This window comes from Eimeria mitis, genomic scaffold, assembly GCF_000499745.2.
Source record: "Eimeria mitis Houghton genomic scaffold, Emh_scaff610, whole genome shotgun sequence".
NCBI classification, from domain to species: Eukaryota; Apicomplexa; class Conoidasida; order Eucoccidiorida; family Eimeriidae; genus Eimeria; species Eimeria mitis.
Window position 1 is genome coordinate 14,742 of NW_013574313.1, and position 436 is coordinate 15,177.

General features: G+C 47.9%; 1 protein-coding gene across 1 annotated transcript in view; it reads left to right on the forward strand.

Moving 5' to 3' along the window:
- Positions 1-436, forward strand: part of EMH_0017640 (uncharacterized protein) — a gene marked incomplete at both ends in the record, with an annotated part of 6,934 nt that overhangs the window by 4,189 nt on the left and 2,309 nt on the right. The window contains 1 exon segment of the mRNA XM_013500967.1: positions 1-239. Coding sequence (XP_013356421.1) covers positions 1-239 — 239 coding nt within the window.

Consider the following 436-nt stretch of genomic DNA (forward strand, 5'->3'; position numbering starts at 1 on the left):
CTTGTCTGTGGTGTGCTTGGTTTCTGTGCAGATCACAGACACTCCTGTCTCCTTTAGTGGTGGCGTTTGGACGGGTCTGTCTCTGCCTTGTTTGGGTTTCTTGAGGGCCCTCCTTTACAACCCCCTTCTGCCGTTACATCTAAGGGGGCCCCCCCCTCCCCCCCCCTACGGCCAGCCCACAGCTGAGCTCATGCTCAAACACCCCTGGCTGCAGCAGTGCTTTCGAGAGGAGAGACGACGTGAGGCTGAGTCTACATTGCCCTCAGCAACAAAAACTGTTGAAGGTTCCAATGCTGCATACAACAGCTGACGTTGCACGTGTTTGCTCGCTTTGTACGGCTGCGGCGTCTGTGGCTACCATCTGCTCCTCATATATATATATATATATATATATATATATATATATATATATATATATATATATATATATATATAT